General features: G+C 38.4%; 2 protein-coding genes across 2 annotated transcripts; both read right to left on the reverse strand.

Moving 5' to 3' along the window:
* Positions 1–206: 206 nt before the first annotated feature.
* Positions 207–3903, reverse strand: LOC122669987 (photosystem II 22 kDa protein, chloroplastic). Its single transcript, XM_043866913.1, has 4 exons — positions 3614–3903; positions 3419–3532; positions 872–1115; positions 207–617 (listed from the first exon to the last, which is right to left on the reverse strand). The coding sequence occupies exons 1-4, from the start codon at positions 3845–3847 to the stop codon at positions 370–372; spliced, it is 840 nt and encodes a 279-aa protein (XP_043722848.1). The 5' UTR covers positions 3848–3903; the 3' UTR covers positions 207–369.
* A 2790-nt stretch (positions 3904–6693) lies between these two features.
* Positions 6694–14093, reverse strand: LOC122669801 (mannosyltransferase APTG1). Its single transcript, XM_043866652.1, has 10 exons — positions 13945–14093; positions 13583–13823; positions 13334–13451; positions 12283–12387; positions 11875–12158; positions 8170–8451; positions 7774–7975; positions 7415–7566; positions 7096–7258; positions 6694–7013 (listed from the first exon to the last, which is right to left on the reverse strand). The coding sequence occupies exons 1-10, from the start codon at positions 14087–14089 to the stop codon at positions 6933–6935; spliced, it is 1773 nt and encodes a 590-aa protein (XP_043722587.1). The 5' UTR covers positions 14090–14093; the 3' UTR covers positions 6694–6932.
* Between the last annotated feature and the right edge of the window lie 2237 nt (positions 14094–16330).

Consider the following 16330-nt stretch of genomic DNA (forward strand, 5'->3'; position numbering starts at 1 on the left):
CTAAAATAGAAATTTGAGATTTCCAAGCCCGTTGTTGGCCCTGGACTAGATCTAGGTTGGGGATATGAAGTCTTGGGCTAGCAAGGGTTGAGTGGTTGACAACAAGAAGCCCAATTTAATTTCGGTTCCTCTCTTTCGTTGGATAAACCATCTGGTTGAACCCGGTTCCTCCTGGTTTGATCCTTTACCAAATGTAAAGAACTATATACCAAACATCCCATGAATAAAAGGGACCATAATTGAAAAGAGGAGAGCCCATTAGCTTACAAAGTATTTTTTAGATTCAACAACTACAAACAAATGTATCTCTTTAACAAAAACACACCAGAATTTGATGATTTCTCCCCTTTCATCATCATAATCACAAACTTACTCTTCATCTGCATCTGTTAAAAAAAACTTACCAGTGCCAGGATTCAATGCAGCAAAGAGGAAAAATGCAATATTGAACAACACCAGTGGTTCAAGTTCATTCAGAGGGACTCCTGTCTCAATGTTCAGCTGTGCTAAAGCACCCTTTCCTGTGATAATTTCTCCAATTAAAGAGAAAGCAAATCCCAACTGTGCTAATCTTCCGACGAAGAGCTCGTTCGCCTTTGTAAATCCGAATAGAGGACCTTATTCCACAAGAGCAATAAATCTTATAATTATAATTTTTTGGCAGAGATTGTGATAAAATTAATCCAGTTCTTAGAGATTATGGCAGTGTTTGGTATGGTCTATTTCGCATTCTTGGACGTAAAAACAATTGTTTTTATCATCCAAGAATGCAAAATCGACCTAGAATGCATTCCAAGAATGGATACCAAACACAGCCTTAAAATAGACTACCTATATATCATGAATAAATATGTATAAAATAGTGTTGTACCTTCTCCCCTAAGGCCTAAAGCTGATCTGAAACCTTTTCCTGGTGGGATAACAGCCTTTTCAAGTCCAGTGGCAGAGTCATCAACAAATCTGCCTCGATCACCTAATGCTCCAATTGCTCCAAGGAGAGTAAAGAGGATGAAGAAGAGCAGAAGTGGCTCAGCTTCATAAACAGGAATTCCAGTTTCTAAGTTCAATTGTGCTAGAATTCCTTTCCCAGTAATTCCTTCTCCCAACAATGATGCCTACAAATTTTTGAGACATTAACAATAAGAATTTCATGCATTTTAATTGATAGCGAGCGTCATTATGTATGCAACCACTAAGTCGCAATGGAGCAACTTTACTGTTGTGCCGCTGTGTATTGCCATGCATTCCATATATATCTACAAGCGAACACTACTTAGAGTAACGCCATGCTCCATTAGGCTGAAACCTGACTTACGAGTAGAGAACTTATGGATTTATTTTAGTTGTTCACAAAGTTTGAGCCACATCTGGTTTACCACGTAGTAAAATTTTAAGGCCATTTAGATACGGCTTCTTAAATGTGCCCGATTGAAAACCATTACCCTATATTAACTATGGGAAAAAGAACGATATTTTATCATATGGCTCCTTTGTTCAGACACAGGAGCATGCGAAAGTACCGGCTTGCCCCCTATGAAATTAAAAATTGCATCTATGTTGATGCCTGCATGCGCTCCCTAGTCCACAATCTCATTTCCTACTTACGACTCACCGACGTCTCTCTCTATCTAGCCTGTGTGTTGCAAATTGTATTCGTTAGTTTATGGAAGGGATGCAACTGGGTCGGGTTCGGCTGGGTTCTTGAAAACCTAGGCCAACATAGGATCGTTAGGGCTCAGCCCAGGTCCGTCCCCATCAGGCTCGGGATGGGCTTGGTTTGCCATTATTTCTGTCATTTGTATATAATTTTTTACATAAAAAGAAAAAATAATTTATATCCTAAATAAATATAATATAATATATTAAATCAATGACAATATGAATATAAAGAGTGGAACTTGTAGTTACCAAAGCGGTGAATCAAGAAATTATAATTTTCTTTTAATTTTCCATTACCTTATTTCATAAAATTATTTATGCATGGGTTAAAAAAGATTTTCAAAATATAAAAAAAAAATATTTAATGCATTATTTATTTGAAATCACTGATAAAATTGTACGTTATCTTAAAAGGGCAAAAAGGTATGGTTACAATTTCTTAGTTCACCACTTTGTTTACGATAAGATTTTCTTAAATATATATATTACGATACTTAAGTCATGACCTATATATTGCATACCGGGTCGAGTTGGGTCAGGGCAAGGCAGGTTAAGTTAGGCCCAATTCCCCAGTGCCTCTAATAGGGAGTGCAATCACGTATTTTTGTCTGCTCCATTTCCTGGGCAAGTCCATTTCCCCAAGCTCCTCTAATTGAGGGGGGTGGATCCCACCCGAGCAGTGTGTTCAGGCAGGGGTAAGGTGGTCATTTTCACCCCCTCTATTAGAAGAACTTGGGGAAATGGACTTGCCCAAGAAATGGAGTAGATAAAGGCCTGCGCAATCACCACCGTACCCTTGATGGAACACTCTGCCCGGGTGGGGTCCATCCCCTTATTAGAGGCACTTGAGAACTGGCCGGGCAGGGAACTGGAGGAGATAATTTTCCTACTCGCCAATGTGGCGGCTCCTCTCTCTCTACTTTGTGGTCTCATCAGTCCTCTCCAGTGGCTGGAGATGAACCTTGGCCGGTTGCCATCACCCCCTTAAACACTTGTTTAAGAGTGACAAGGAACAAATTTTCCTGTAAGATTACAGGGCTTCAATTTGAATTAATTAACTGGCCATCTCTATAAAGAAAAAGAGTACATGGCGAAGCCGATCATGGCGACACGACCCGCAATTTCGGGTCGGGGCGGGTTAAGTTAGACCCAATTCCCCAGTGCCTCTAACAGGGGGCGCAATCACATATTTTTATCTGCTCCATTTCCTGTCCGCTCCATTAGTTCCTCTAATGGAGGGGGTGGACCCCACCAGGGGTAGGATGGTCATTTCCCCCTCTATTAGAGGAACTTGCCCAGGAAATGGAGCAGATAAAGGTCTGTGCAATCACCACCCAACCCCTGTCCGAACACTCTACCCGGTGGGGTCCATCCCCCTTATTAGAGGCACTGGGAACTGGAAGAGATAAATTTTTTTTTTGGTAAACAAAGGAGATAATTTTACTATTTTGTGGTCTCATCAGTCCTCTCCAGTGGGCTGGAGATGAACCTTGGCCGGTTGCCATCGATCACCGAATTTTTATCCTCTGCTACTAGCTGCCCAAACAACACAGTGTCCTTACATGGGGCGTGAAATGACGACTTAACCTCCCTCGAACAGTGTGTTCAGACAGGGAGGTTAAGTCATCATTTCGCCCTCACGTGATGGGACAGCAAGTGTTGTTCGGGCAGCAGAGGACAAGGAACAAATTTTCCTGTAACATTACAGGGCTTCAATTTGAATTAATTAAAGAAGAAGAAGAAGAAAAAGAGTACTCACGGCGAAGCCGATCATGGCGACACGACCCACAAATAGCTCATTCTCTTTAGTAAACCCAATGCCACCTGATGTCCCAAATATACCATCTTCCACCTTTGGCACTGGCTTTGGCTCCTACACAAGAACCCAACTACAGATGAGTATATATAGAAACTATTATATATAAAAGCTGTTTTTTTTCAAGAAATAAAATACCTTCTTTGCTGGTGCCTTGGTCTTTGATTTGAAGAGAGCAATAATAGTAGTTGAAGTAGATGATGATGGAGAAGAAGAAGAAGAAGATGGAGATGAAGGATTGATTGAAGAGAGCAAGAGATGAGAGAATTGATTGGAACGAAGTCTTTGGATTTGCAATTGTAGTAAAGGCTCTCTCTTAAAATCAACTACACGACCAGTAACACCAGACATTAGCATAGTGGTTTGAGCCATGGTGTTGTTAGCTTCTAATCTATTTGAGAAGAAAAGTTTTTCTGGTTTTGTGTGTTTAATATTGTTGAAGGAATGAGAAGTACTCTCTTTTAATGTTTTTCTTCAAGAGGAGTTTTAAGTAACTGTGAGAGATGAGGATAGGGTGTGTGAGTAGTGATGGGTAAATAGAGTGAACACGTCTCTCATGTACTTTTGATGATCTAATGCGTTTGTGGTCATTATGTGCCGTTTGATGTGAGAATGAAAATGTGTGTAAGGCAATCTAAATTGTATGTATATGTGAGTTGGGTTTTGTGGTTGTGAGGGGATTGGAGAAAAGGACGTCTTTTTTGGACATTATTTGTTACTAGAGGGTCATATTCGGATCTCCACTCCCCAAATGGGCCTAAATGTAGGTAAGAAATGCACCGTCAAGTTGTTCAGGGAATGGAGACAAAGGGCCACAAGGGAGCTACTATACCCCTCTCTCTCTCTCTCTTAGGAATATGCCTTGAACATTTAGGGTTGTTAAAGTTAGGTCCAGAATTGAATAATCATAGTTAAGGGCTATGTGGGCAAGGGAATCAAATATTATGCATTTTGGTGTACTAATGTGTACTAATTTCATAGATCCCATATTTTATGGGGCATTTGGGTTGCTTACTTGAATGTGATATTCAAGCATTCTGATACTTTAGTGGGGGGAGATTATTAAGAAAGCCATTCATTTCACTTCTGAGTTTTTTAAAAACCAGCAAAATGCGAGCCTAAGCATTTTGATAACTTTTTAAGTTAAAAAGTGGACCCTCCTCTTTGTCCCTTCATCATTGGCTCATTGCCATGAATATCCTAAAGGGGGCATGGTTCTAGTGCACAGTATCGGTCACTCATAAAATCGATACAATATCGATATGGTATCGAAACGGATCGACTATATCAGACAAAATTACCCTTGAATATCTTTAAAAATGAGTTTTTTTTACTATTTTACCCCTTATCCATATCGTGTCATTGATGTGGTATCAATATAGTATCAGGATCAGCTGCATGCAAAATCAGTACGTATCATCAATAAGATACCGACTTAGAACCATGCTAGAGGGTGAAAAAAAAAATTTGAGGTGTTTATAAGCAGCCGAATGGCCCGAATGTGAGAACAAATCCTCTCCTAACCCATAATGGCAACAGTTCTGTCAAATATGATAAGTGAAGATTTCCCCAGTTTCGAGTTTCGACCCCATTCTTCTCATCCGATCTCTTGACTCCTCTCCGCTTTCCATACACACAATTATAAGCAATGAAAGAATAAGTAGTGGTGTGGAGGGCAAAAGCTAAAGTAGATGATGTGACCACACAGTTTGATACTGAGTTGTATTTCAACGACCCATGCCCAGAATATGAATATGGTAAGTTCTGGAATACGCAATGGAAGGACCTACAAGTCATCAAAATTGAGTCCTAAGATTCCCACAGATTGGCAAAACAAAAGGATCAAGGTCAATCAAGTCAATAGCCAGAGCAAATAGGTTTTAAAACAGCTGAAGAAGACCCAAGGAAATATATCTATCTGTGGTTTATTAATGACTTCTCCCACTCATCAGGAAAACAGCTTCCTTCTTGAAGGCTCTAACAAGAGTTCATATTTCAATAGAAATAGACCCCACTCAACTCTATCATATGATAGGAGCAGTGAATGCGCTGAATTCAATCATGTTCACCGACTTAGATTTGCTATCTAAAGGAACTAGTCATAACAATCCCGTCCACATAATTGTGGATTGCAATGGTTGTCGGGTCCAACAAGTCGGTTCGACCCTCAATACGATAGTGAAGTGTTTGGGATTCAATCCTGTGAATTTGAAACCCTCAACTCAAGGGGTTAGAGCATATGACCACATCCAGATTCCAAGCGAATGTCACAAGGATTGCTTACAACATTCCTTCATCATTCAACATGCTCCTTGGATGGCTTTGGCTCCATCAAGTTGACGCAATACCGTTCACCTTAGATATTGTGAACACGTTGGCAACCATTGAAGGAAATGATCCTTCAACTTCCCACATAACTTCTGATGTAAAACTGGGAGGATTTGAACTTGGCAACATTTGTGCAACCTGCATTCATGATCCTCTTTGAGTACAGCATCCAAAATACTGCAGTGATTCACATGTGCATGAAGATGGTTTACTTCCCAATTAAGCATGGGATTAGGATGGTGTAGAGCAATCCTACCAGGAACCTCATCACAATGATGGTCAGTATCGTTTGGATACATCCGAACAGGCTAAATGGAGCAGAGCAATCCCATCACAATGACTGAAGTTTATCCTTGTTGGCCATTCATGGCATCCTTACAAAGAAAAACAGCAGCAGCTTCTTTATAAACAACTTTAATTTGTAGTAAGATGATGCATCTGTACAAGGCTTGTACAGATGCATCACCTTACTACAAACAACAAACTAAAGTTGTTTATAAAGCAGCTGCTGCTGTTTTTCTATGCAAGGATGCCATGAAACTACACTTGTACAGATGCATCATCTTACTACAAATAACAAACTAAAGTTGTTTATAAAGCAGCTGCTGCTGTTTTTCTTTGCAAGGATGCCATGAAACTACAAGGAACCAATATTACTATGGGAGATCGAGTCCAACAAAATCATCTGAGAGCATCTCTATTTGAAAGTGCTGACCACCCTTTGTAGCTGAGAAAATAACCGTCTATTTTTTTAAGTTAAGTTCTGAGTTAAAGTGGAATAAAGTATAGTAAAAGACATAATATGCCATTGTGAGCTATGGGTAATACTGGAGATTATAGAGCAACAAATAATCTTCAGTTCCTTAGCTCCAAAGTCAACAAGTCTCAAATAGTAAAACCATACACTGAGATGCATCTATTTCAAGATACAACAGCTACACAAATAACAATTCCTGTCAGAGTTGCATTACAAGGATAAGTATCTTGCAGATTCATTAGGGGTTAAAGTCAAAACTATGGCATACCAAGGGGGAAAAAAAAGGAACAGTAAAATTTGAGATCCCTCAAGTTGAAATTTAACAAGTCAGATCATGAGAACTTAGCTCCTAATAACACCACAGCAGTGTCATCATCCTGCCAAAGCATATACAACAACTGATGATTGAAGATCCCGGTCCACCTTGAAGTGTGCATGAAAAAATCTCCTTAACTGCCAAGCACAAGAAGACTAATTAAGAAAAGGCAAAGAAGTTGCCACTATTGAAAGTGATGAAAACCAACTAAGCATGTACCTCTCTAAAAGAATGTGAAATTAGAAACTCTCTCAATTTTCTTTCTTGTGAATCAAATAATACTATGTGACTAGGTAAAGACCAATTCTTTGCCATGTCAGTTACAAACTGAACTGGATCCATCATGAACCGGTCTGACTCATCTAAAACTCCCTTCTCTGCACTGTGATAATAAATGCCAACAGCTACATCAGAGATACATGTGTATCAATAGAACAAGAATGAATAGCACCATAAGCATCATTAAGGGAGGGAGAGAAAGAGAGAGATTATATAACCAAAGAAATGAAATACTAAGATAAAATATCATTGTCCTCACCCTGGAGAGCAGTCCAAGAAACGCATGGGAAGATTGTGATGTAGGCTAGAGTAGTAAGGTGTAGCATGACAGGGCATTAAGAAAAGGATACTCTTAACTTTCTCATCAAAAGCCTCTTTGGATAAAAAGTTCATAACATCTTCACTTCCTCTCTGTCTGGCACATTTGTGAGTAAGAATCAACTAAAAGAAATGTACAACAAAAATAGAAGTAGATTTCATAGTCATGCAATTTATATTGCTCCATCACATGGACTTGTTCCTCGTCTTTTTTTCAGGGCAAAAAGAAGATGACAGAACTACTATGTATATAGCATTAAAATAAATTAGGGCACATGCCTGCCAAGCCAAGTTACCCACCTGATGAACTAAACTCATATATAATGCCATCGGGAGATTAGTTGCAAGAAGAAAAAATACAGCCATCTGCATTCTCGAAGGACATCTAACATGGAAATTCAATGGTCTTTTCTTTTTACCATTTGAAGAATGAGGAGTTTCCAATGCAGCTAATGAATATCCAGAAAACATCAAAGCTAGTGGAAGCACAGGAAGGACAAACCTGTAACTCAGAGATAATTAGAAGGAGAAACCATGAACTGAAGCTAAGAGAACTGTATCTTTGATTAAAGGATATATTTACATAGAACTTCAAGGATAAAGGATACATTCTTTTCCAAAAAGGAGGGGGGGGGGGTAAAGGATATATTTGCAACATAGATGAGAATCCCTTGATTGAAGCTCATATAAAGGTACCTGAACTCTTTATGACCAAGCACACTGTAAAGCCCCAAAACCCATGCAATCAGACCAGAAAGTTTCCATTCTTTAGATTGAAAGAAGCCAGCTACAGTAAACGGCACAAAAGTGAAGAGCATGACAGGAAAGCCCTGGGTGAAGTACCAGTGCCACTTGTGCGTCCCATAATAGTCCCCACCCGAACAGAGAAAGTTGAACTTTAAAAAATTAAGAGGAACCAAGACCCACGACCCATACATCAACCGATCCAATAAACATGTGAGGGCTAGCACCAAGAACCTGATCCCAAATTTTAATGGTGTAAGAGAGACAAATGGCAATGTGAAACATCCATCCACAATGGTCAGATATTAAATGAAATGATACTAGCACAATCATATCCTTTCATATGTACATCAGTACCAAAACAGTTGAAACAGTGTTGTTAAGATGTGTGCCTCCTTACCTTGGGCTGCACTAATTAACAAAAGCAGGCACCTATGTTTGCAATTTGCAACTTGGCACATCTTTGTAGTTGGTTTCTCTATTCAAGCAAACAACATAACCTCTTTGTGTTCGACCTTGCAGGGATTACTCCAGTTGAACAGACAGCACCTGCTCTAATGTTTTGTGAATTGGTTGTGCTATATAGCTTTCTCTTTGTTATCATGCACATCAATTATATGTTAAATAATTAAGGCTTTCTTATCTTCCACATTTGTAATCTTGTCACTAATTCCTCACAATTTTGACTAGATTGCTTTAGTTTTTTTTTTGTTTTTTTTATAGTTAGGCCCCAAGTAGAGTTGAACTCATGACCTCTTATTTTTGAGGTGTCGGTCCTTGCCAACTGAGCAACCCTCTTGGGATTGCTGTAGTGAATTTACAATATTTTCATCATTTTAAGGAAGTTTTAAGTCTGGGGCTGCTGGACCTGTACACCAGTCTAGGGCACATAATATGTCACATCTCGCACATTGAAAGGATCAGAACCTATACATGAGTTGCTGACATTAAAAATTATAAGTATAAAAAATCAAGATGATCAGATGGCTTTTAACTGTCTATATAAGTGATTTAACTGTCTATATAAGAGTTGCTCTTCAGAAGTTTTTGAAACGATATTCAGAAGACTCTTGACCATCCAAATGAAAAATAAAAGGATATGTTGGAACATTAATCATTCTGAATTCCGTTCCATCTGCTCTTTTACATAGGACTCACCTAACTGAAGTTCTTGATCTTCTACCGTTTAACATAAGACAAACTATAAAAGCAACAGCCTTGTAGAAGGGTCTGAGTACATACAACAACAAACTCAGCCTTATCCCAACTTAATGTGGTTGGCTATATAGATCCAAACACAACAAGGAAAGCTGTGTTCTAGCAACCCCCCCCCCCCCCCAAAAAAAAAAAGGAGAGAGAGAGAGAGAGAGAGAGAAATGTAAAATGTGGAATGCCAAATGAAAGATGCAATATGCTAGATAAAAGATAGTAAGAGGGAAGAAGCCCAACCCAGCACAATAGGAGAATCTCAGTTAAATGGGGTTTGCAACATGGATCCTTGCCCTCCAATAGGCCCTATCCGAGGTCATACTTGGTACAAGACCTAGGCTAGGCATGTCCTTCCTCACCACTTCTCCTATGGTCAAACTTCATTTGATATACGCGAATGCTGTCAAATAAAGTTTGACCGGAACGTAACTCTTTCAATATAAATCAGATTTAAGCAATCTTGGATTTGTTGGAAAGCTGGCTTTGTGTTCTACCTAATACAAAAAGTCTCATGCAGTCAACCTTCTCAAAGAACAAAAACATTTTTCTAAATCGAGAGCAGTCTAACTATTTATAGATAAGATCATATTTTCTAAGAACAATATAAACCAAATGCGAGACTAGGTATATCAAGACAATGACCAATTCCAAGAACAGTATAAACCAAATGTATCTTTTGATTGTTTTAAACTTCCAATAGCTTGCTTCTTCAATTCTGCTGTCTTCTAGTTCTATGTTGATTTTTTATGACTTGATGTGGCTTAATATTGATTTTTGATGACTTGATGTGACTTAATGTTGATTTTTTATGACTTGATGCGGCTTAATGTTGATTTTTGATGACTTGATGTAGCTTAATGTTGATTTTTTATGATATAAGGTATATTTTGTAGCATACTAAATAATGTTAGAAAAGAGGGGATATAAAAAATAACACTTGGACACATTGTCACCTAAACACTTAGGCACCCCTCCACCGCCTCGGGTCGCCTTGCCGCCTTGACAACTTTGAAACATAGTAGTAGAAACTTTTTTTTTCCTTCTCTTTTCTCTTTGCTTTTCCTTTCTATCCTACTCTAGACAACTGAACATAACCTTAAGTGTATTATGCATAATTTTTAAGCGCTCAAAATATATCATGTATATTTCCCGGCAACTGCAATTTACTACAGTTAGTGAGACACCTAGCCTTGTGCCCTAGGCCTTGGTGCCTTGCATGCACCTCTTGCTTTAATGAATCTTTGTTGAAATCATATCTTTCATCACCAAACCATTGACAAACAGACACACACATACACATATCTGCCAGATTCACTTTCAGAAACAGGATTTCTGATGTATGGAACAATAGCAGATGGCTTCAATTAAAATCTCATATCTTGATGTTGATGACTCAATGCTAAACAATATATGACAATTTTTGTTTTAATACAAAGATGAAAAGAATTGGAAAGTACATCACTATAGGATCAGGTTTACATATTGTGGGGCTTCAAGAGACCAAAAAAGCAATTACTAGGAAAAAAAATTAGGTTTTGATATGGAGTTTAGAGATGAAAGTGTCCCAGTGAGGTGGTATTTGATTTTATTTTTTTTTTAAAAAAAAAAACTGTTGATATATCTTGGATATTGTGGCATGTATGTTGTAACCCAGCATATACGTTCTCCATTTTTTGGGTTCTCTTCCTATCGGTGGAATTTTTCAACTTGTCCCCTCTTCCCCAGGTCCCTCTCCAAAACAAAAAAAAGAAGAAAAAAGGGCATTCAATCAGACAGAATATAAGAATGTAAGGATTGAGCAACTTTTGTTCAAGGATGGTTCTTGTTGGTTATACTTCCTAACTGCATATATAAATTGATCACTATTTTGTGACAGCTGTTCAGTACTCAAGTATACTCGCTATGCTGGTATATCTAATAAATCCATACTCACTATGCTTGTATATCTAATAAATTATAACTTTACTGATCAGGAGAAAAGAGGAAAAGGTTTTACACAAGTTCTAAATTCATGAAATAATTGTCACTCACACTAAAGACTGAACTTCAAGAACATAATAAGTATCAAATTGAACTGTACTGGTAGAATAAATAGATGATGTAGATGAAGTATGATACAAGACAGTAATATAACAGAAACTAGGTTCTGCTGCTAAATTTCACATGCTGTGATGATTTTTTACAGTAAGAACCCAGTATCCAATTGACAGTCAATTATGCCTAACGATTCAGCTCATGCCTATAATCACAAGTTTATAGTTTTCAAGTCATTGCTAGAAAGATGATAGTTATAACAATTCCTACTTTATTCTTAATCAGATAAGAGTCATAAATCTACATCAGAAGAACAAATATTGATGATCATCAATTTGCACAAGGAAAAAAATAATTTTCTGAAACAAAATTTGTGAAGATCATCAATTTCTAACTCGAAGCATTGTTACCTACCCTATAGGGGCTACCTCCAGAAATATGAATGTCAGTCTATTGTGTGTTTCAACCAGCTCCAAAAGGCCAACATACAACCATATGATAGCACTTGTTGGTCGAAGAGCACAGGCTAGTGCTGCTATGGCCAAAGCATACTTTCTTGAAGCAACAGAAGCTTGGTCAGAACCCTTGAAACAAGGCCAATAGTATAGGCTCATGATCGTAAGGACTGCCTCCAAGCTATTCGATAAGGTTCGAGTGAAACAGAAAAACATAAACCAGTTTGCGAACTGAGAAAAGAGCTATCTCAGAATTAAGTACACCACCAACTTTATCAGTATACAAAAAAATAAAATTAAGTACATTATCTTCTTCAATGTAGTAATGCCCCTTGGTAAGTTAACCGAGTACATAATCAAAGGATACAGTCCACTGTGCAACACGATCACCAAAAATAATACGGGAAAGCTTGTACAAGTAGAAGTCACCAATTGAGGAAAATAAGGACTGCAGCATACGTGGAGCCTTCATCTGAAAACCACAGAAATGAAAATGATACAAGGAGTGGTTGATTCTTCAGAAAATAGTGGAAAAGCAAAATTATTCAGGGAAGATTGCATAAACATCTTATGTTTGAACCACTCAGTGATTAGAATAATGAAGACTGAAGGAAACATAAAAGCTCACAAAAATGGGGAAAAGGTTCTCTTTATTTTTCCTTTCAAACATCGCCCACTGACTTGGTTCTCATTAATACCTCTTAATTCAATTCATGAGCAACATATAGAAAATCAAGGTGCTACTAAGTATGCCCAAAATAACAAAGATGGGAACCATAACAGAGAGCTACAAATATCCATGCATTCTTTCAAACTCTTCAACATGAAAAAAGAAAATCCAACTTTGTACTTTTTCCCTTGAATAAATTAGTAAGAACATTCTTATAGTTTAGCATAGAATTGCCCTGCCAGTCCGCAAACAGACCCAACTGCTCAACAACATCCTAATCTTGTTTGCTCTAGAAAACAAGTATTTAATGATGAATTAGGTTCACATCTTGCTTCAGCAGCCCAAAACCAAGAACATAAGGTAGCTGTGGCTACATTCTATACTTGATCCCAAACCAAACTTTCCCCATTTCAACTATTATAACAGTATATTCCTTCTTTACTCTATATAATGGTTTACAATGTAAATCTGATCACCCAACAGCTAAGCCTCTCGAATGACAACATATAAAATTCATCTCTCCACCTTTTTTCTTCTCTTTTTTTTTTTTTTTTGGGGGGGGGGGGGGCCCCCCCAGAGTGTAAAAGTGGCAGAGATGGTAGTTATCTTTCAAGTTCAACCAAAAAATAGCGTAGAATTTTTCAGGTTTTTCTTGCAAAGAATATCAAGTTATCAACATAAAATACCTAAAGCACCCAAGTTTCAGCAATTTTCAACAAAATTCAAATTGAACAGAATAAATGCTTACCATGAACCAGGGAGTGTCAAGATGAAAGAAGGCAAGAACTTTATAAAGAAGCACAAAAACCATTGTATGCAGATAACTACGAATACCCTTCTTCCATTCCCATGTTAAATGGCCATATCTGTGATCCCATTGGACAAAACCCAAACAAAATTAATGAATTAATTATTACAAAAACACATTACTAAGATTACACAAAAAAAAAAAAAAAAAACAAAAAAATCAAAATGTCATGATTTACATCCAGGTTACCCGAAGACTAAGCGATGAGAAACTTCTAAAGCTTGCCAGTGCTCATCTGGGTTGAAATAGGTCTGTACCAGCAACGAATTCGCCAGACGGAAAGCCAAGCAAATCGCCAAAACTCTCTTTGATGAAGAAAACAAATCAAAGGTTGAGGTATGATGGGCTTCTCCTTTTGTACAACAAGAGTTTCTAGTTTGATCTTCAGCCAGTATAGTAGCCTTATTGGGTCTCCGCCTCATCATCATCTCTGAAAGCAAGTATTCAACAGAAAACTGTTAAATGCAAACTCTGAACTTGCCTGGATTCTAAGATGCACTAATGAGACACATATTTGTCTAGGGGAACCCATAGATTAAAACTGGACTGACCATCAAACCTCCAAGGAAACCGGTTCCAGTGATGACTCAGAACTTGGAAGCTGAGAGAGCTAACTTGGTTCTGCAAATTGACTAGAGCTTCAATCACAGAAAACAAAAGGGACACAGGAGAGAAGCCCCAAACGTGATTTATCATTTACATTTTTTCAATTCCATTTCAACCATATTAAAGGAATTGAAACCTCCACCAAATAGGTGGAGTTCATAAACTCATGAATCATTGGAATCTGAAACTGACGGTTTAAAACAATAAGACTGGGTAATGCATTGTTACCTTACCGAACCAGCACCCCTGCTACCATTGATATATCTAGCTTATTTTCTTTAGATTCAGGTTGTGTAGTAGTGGATTAACTTTTCACTTCACCCTGTGGATGGGTTTTAATTTTGATCCTCAACCTAGTTGACAGGGGTATCAACCAGTCCGTCTCGTTCAGTTTTGGTCGGACCTGATCGATCCCCATCACTTTAAGCCCCACACTGTTACCACATTTTTTAGGGCCTCATAAGCTAGGCATGGCCAATAGGTCCAACATAAGGATTAACAACATTAAACTTCAAAGAAGATTAACAGAGAGCGTCATCGCAAAAGCCACTTCAATCTATCCAAAATTAAACACGAGGAAAAACGTAAAAGAAGATCAGCCATACCTGAATCAACCTAGCCTCTATCGATTAGGGTAGAAACTCACTGTCCTCCTCAAATCCACGATCAAAATGGTTGCCAGAGGTATCCAAACCTCAAATCCACCGTCTACGGCTTGATCTTTTGCAAGTGGAAGAGAGAGAGGCGGAACGACAGAGGGGATCCGAAATTTCTCCTGCAAATATGTTCTCCAAGTTAGAGTATCAGAGCATCTCACAGTGAATGGAGCGAGCCGAATAGTGAGAAAGAGAGAGAGAGATCGACTAGGAAGAGATGAGAGAAGGACTGATAAGTTCGCGGGAACTTCGATTTTCTCTCCCAAAACTAGATCGACTTGGTGGGATTAATTTCCTTCCCAAACCAAAAATAAATATCTACATAACTACGGATCAACCAAAATAAACCGGACCGATCGAAACGCTATGAGCTTATTGGATGATGTTTTGAATTGGGTTTTGTGACACAAAAAAACGTTTAGACACCAAACCGAACTTTAAAATGGACCGAAATCGATGTAATCCGATAAGAAATTGACATCAGCCCAAAATTCATTAAATAAAAAACACATTTTTCCCCATATTTTTTAATATATTTACATGGCAAACCGAAACCAAATCGATAGTAAATCGATAAAAGAAACGGAAACAGTAAACCCTTTATCGGATCATGTTTTGGAATCACTCATTCTCTCATCAAAACCGGTGAAACCGAACTGAAACGAGTCGAAACTCCACACTAACCGATTGGCATCCCTACATAACCAACGAGTTTGTCCATCCCCACTTGTTAAAACTTAGCAATGGGAAGGTGTGCCCTCCAATGCGTCGCAATGAAATACCAAAGAACTAAAATAAACATGTAATTATCCCAAAAACAAACAAACACATAATTAATCATATAACAACGGGGTGATTTTTTTCTTCCCACAAGATAAATTTGAGCCATCCATTATTATGGCTGTTTTTTGAATCTAAATAGTCTATTCTTGCCTCAAAGTTTGGAGATTGCACATAAGGATTGGAGTGCTGCTACACATGCATGAAGATACATGGGATGCATATAAAAAATGGGGCAAAGTACATGGGAGGGGATTTAATTTTCCCTAATAATAATTCGCCCAACAAATAACCATTGTTGAACAAGATATCAAATGTTTTTTTGAGTTGAAACATCAATTAGAGGTGCAAGTTTGGCTTTGTCGGCCCTAGCCGCCCTGAGCCAGAATAGGGCTTGGGCTAAGATACGGTGGCCTTGAGGGTAGATCAAGACTATGAATTTCTGGCCCTAGGTCAGGGCCGGTCCAAGCCAGGGTCGAGGCTTTAGACTGACCTCAACTCAGCCCATCTTGGCGATGTCGTCTTCTTCTTCTTCTTCTTCTCCCTGGCCTGACCCAACCCTTGCATCTCCCTTCCCCTTCCATGGTCAGGGTCAATGAAGGTCAACCATGCCTGGCCCTGAAGATCGGGTTTTAGTAATCGATATCAGTCTTTGCCGATATTAATGGTTTGGGTCGGTCATGTACTCTTAAAAAAAAAATTTTGATTTGTTTACATTTGTACTCTTGTCCATATCAATCCACCGATACGGGATCTGCCAGGAATTGGTATCGGTCTCCATCGATATCGATACAAATCGATCATTTTGATACCAATTCTTCAAAGGTTCAAACCATGTTGAGGACGGGTTAGGGTTGGATTTTTTCAGGCCCTAAGTTAGGGTCGGGCCATGCCA

Source organism: Telopea speciosissima, chromosome 7, assembly GCF_018873765.1.
Source record: "Telopea speciosissima isolate NSW1024214 ecotype Mountain lineage chromosome 7, Tspe_v1, whole genome shotgun sequence".
NCBI lineage: Eukaryota > Viridiplantae > Streptophyta > Magnoliopsida > Proteales > Proteaceae > Telopea > Telopea speciosissima.

Bases quoted from the DNA above. Each gene is read 5' to 3' on its own strand.
- LOC122669987 (XM_043866913.1), bottom strand. From the start codon at position 3,847: ATGGCTCAAACCACTATGCTAATGTCTGGTGTTACTGGTCGTGTAGTT. The intron at 3,533-3,613 runs GTATTTTATTTC...GTTCTTGTGTAG, and splicing joins CCAAGGCACCAGCAAAGAAG to GAGCCAAAGCCAGTGCCAAA. The intron at 1,116-3,418 runs GTGAGTACTCTT...AAAAATTTGTAG, and splicing joins TCGCCATGATCGGCTTCGCC to GCATCATTGTTGGGAGAAGG.
- LOC122669801 (XM_043866652.1), bottom strand. From the start codon at position 14,089: ATGATAAATCACGTTTGGGGCTTCTCTCCTGTGTCCCTTTTGTTTTCT. The intron at 13,824-13,944 runs GTCAGTCCAGTT...ACTTGCTTTCAG, and splicing joins GTTTCCTTGGAGGTTTGATG to AGATGATGATGAGGCGGAGA. The intron at 8,452-11,874 runs GTAGGTAACAAT...ATTTGGGATCAG, and splicing joins CTGGAGGTAGCCCCTATAGG to GTTCTTGGTGCTAGCCCTCA.